Source organism: Penaeus vannamei, unplaced genomic scaffold, assembly GCF_042767895.1.
Source record: "Penaeus vannamei isolate JL-2024 unplaced genomic scaffold, ASM4276789v1 unanchor5354, whole genome shotgun sequence".
In the NCBI taxonomy this organism is placed as follows: Eukaryota; Metazoa; Arthropoda; class Malacostraca; order Decapoda; family Penaeidae; genus Penaeus; species Penaeus vannamei.
The window spans coordinates 1-2,500 of record NW_027218332.1 but is presented as its reverse complement, the minus strand read 5'-3'; the positions used below and the strand labels follow the sequence as shown (position 1 = coordinate 2,500).

The following is a 2,500-nucleotide window of genomic DNA, read 5'->3' as shown; positions in this document are numbered from 1 at the left end:
GAAATTAATTAAAGAAAACGGTGGATAATTATATCAAACTAGAAAATTATCAACATTTAAGAAATGACAGTAAAATAATAAATAAAAAACGAGGAAAATATATATTTACAATAATAATAATAATAACAATAATAATAAAATTCCTATTTATTCGCATAATTATTTCCTAATGACATAATTTATAAAAGAAAATGAGACAAAATAAAAAAAATAAAGGGGCAACTCAGCTGTATTTCCAAAATTAATAATAATAATAACAAAATTCGTATTTATTCCCGTAATTAGTGACTAATGACCATTAATCAAAGAAAACGGGACCAAACACAAAAAAAAATTTAGGGGTAACTCACCTGAATTGCCATTTTGTTGTCTTCCGAGAGAAGAAATTCCATACTCTTCGCCCTGGACTCCTCGTGCGGGCGTATGTGAGCGTTCATGTCGTCCTCCATGCTGTCCCTCGCCCGCCCTTCTCCTCCCTCGAGGTGGAGCAAAGACTTGGCCCTCTTGCTGACACTCCTGGGCACCGGGATCGCCTCGAGGATGAGAGTCAGGTCCTTATGGAAGGCGTCGAGGTTGGTCTCCTGGAGGTAGAGCCATTGGTTGGACAGCCCCGTGTCTAGGTCGGTCTCGAGGAGGGCCCGGGGGGGGTCGGCGCCGCGGGGGAAGGTGGCCCTCGAGCTCCAAGGGTCGCCGGACGAAGGGGGGCAGCTGGCACTCGAGGACGAGGCGGAGAACGGAGGGCCGGCGCGACGTGGTGCTTCCCCGGGCGAGGCATGGCACACACTGGCCGCCCGGGGGAGGGTCGGGGACGAGGAAGGGGGGAGGGGGTGGGTCGCCGCCCCCCCGGCCCCCCCGCCGCCCCCTCCTCCCCCCCCGCCGCCCTCCCGCCACCCGTAAGGATCAATATCCGTGCCGTTTCTGCGCAGACTCGCCCCTACCGCTTCCAGATTGGGTGTGCTGGCGGCCAGGCGCGCGCGCGCGGACCTCGTGCTCGAGTAGAAGGCGCTGAGCCTTGACCTTAGGGCGTCATGGGTCGAGGACGAGGTTGGGGGCGAGGTCAAGGACGAGGTCGAAGTCAAGGACGAGGTCGAGGGCGCGTTCAAGGAAGACCTCAGGCCGTGGGAGGTCAGGGAGGTCGAGGACGAGGTCAGGTGCGAGTTGACCTTCGACCTCGGCGCCTCCGGGGACGTCGGCGGAGATGACCTGGCCTCGTCGTGACCTCCGTTGACTTCGGGCGAGGTCGAGGACGAGGTCACGCTCGAGGGCGAGGGCGGGGTCGCGGTCAAGGCCGAACTCAGACTCGCCGACCTCGAGAAGTATTGCCGTCTCGCGTTCACTAATTTCGCCCTCTGGAGGTGGTAGGAGGTCGGCCGCTGGGGGGGTAGGGGGGGGAGTGGGGGCAGGCGGCCTCCGGTGACGTCACGTGAGGGTGTGGCGTCACGTGGCGAAGGTGTGACGTCACGTAAAGGTGTGTCGTCACGTGGCGAAGGTGTAACGTCACGTAAAGGTGTGTCGTCACGTGGCGATGGTGTGACGTCACTAAGCGACGCCAAAACCTCATTGGTCAAGGACGACGTGACGTCACAAGACGACGACGACGAATCCACCACGTCACTCGGGGAATCGATGACGTCACGGCGCGAGGGAGGCGACGAGGGCCTCCCATTGGTCGACGCGGGAGGACCGTCACGCGGGGAAGCCATCTCATTGGACGAGGAGTTTTCGTCACGCGGGGAAGCTCTCTCATTGGACGACGAGGAGGAGGCCGCCTCGCGCCCTTTGCTCTGATTGGTCCGTCGCTTGCTGCCCCACCTCAGGAGGGCGTGGCCTGGCCTCTTGACCTCAGGGGACGATAAGGGCGACGACGAGGAGGAACAGGTCAGGGATTTGGGCTTTGGGGGGATTTTGGGCTTGGCCACGCCCCCGCGGGAGGGTTTCAGCCGCTGCCAGATGGTGGGCGGGGTTTGGGCTGAGGGGGGCGTGGTCTGGGCTGAAGTGGGCGGAGTTTGGGCTGAAGTGGGCTGGGTCTGAGTTGGAGTGGGCGGAGTTTGGGCTGAAGTGGGCGTGGTTTGTGATGAAATGGGCGTGGCCTTGGGTGGAGGCATGGGTTTCGCTGGAGGAGGCGTGGCTTGTGGTGAAACGGGCGTGATTTGTGCTGAAATGGGCGTGGCTTGTGATGAAACGGGCGTGATTTGTGCAGAAGGGGGCGTGGTTTGTGCAGAAGGGGGCGTGGCTTGTGCCGAAAGGGGCGTGGCCAAGGGAGTTATTCTCTGGATCCTCGGACTTCTGCTCTCCACGATCTTTACTTTCGTTATGATCGTTTCTCCGCTTTCGCTTCTTCCTCCCTCGATTATCCTCGCTTCCCTACCTCCTCCTCCATTCCTATCGCACTGTTCTCCACCTCCCTCATTCGCTCTTCCTTCCTCCTCCTCTTCCCCGTCTCTCTTACCTCCTCCTCCTTCCTCCTCCCCTCCTGCCCTTCCTCCTCCCTGACTCGTCC

General features: G+C 58.2%; 1 protein-coding gene across 2 annotated transcripts in view; it reads right to left on the bottom strand.

Annotated features, from left to right (window-relative positions):
- The window catches only part of LOC113800369 (mucin-5AC), a gene marked incomplete at its 5' end in the record, with an annotated part of 54,242 nt that extends 51,750 nt beyond the window's left edge, over window positions 1-2,492 (bottom strand). For both annotated transcript variants that reach the window (XM_027351138.2, XM_070120486.1), the window contains 1 exon segment: window positions 351-2,492. In XM_027351138.2, coding sequence (XP_027206939.2) covers window positions 351-2,492 — 2,142 coding nt within the window.
- Between the last annotated feature and the right edge of the window lie 8 nt (window positions 2,493-2,500).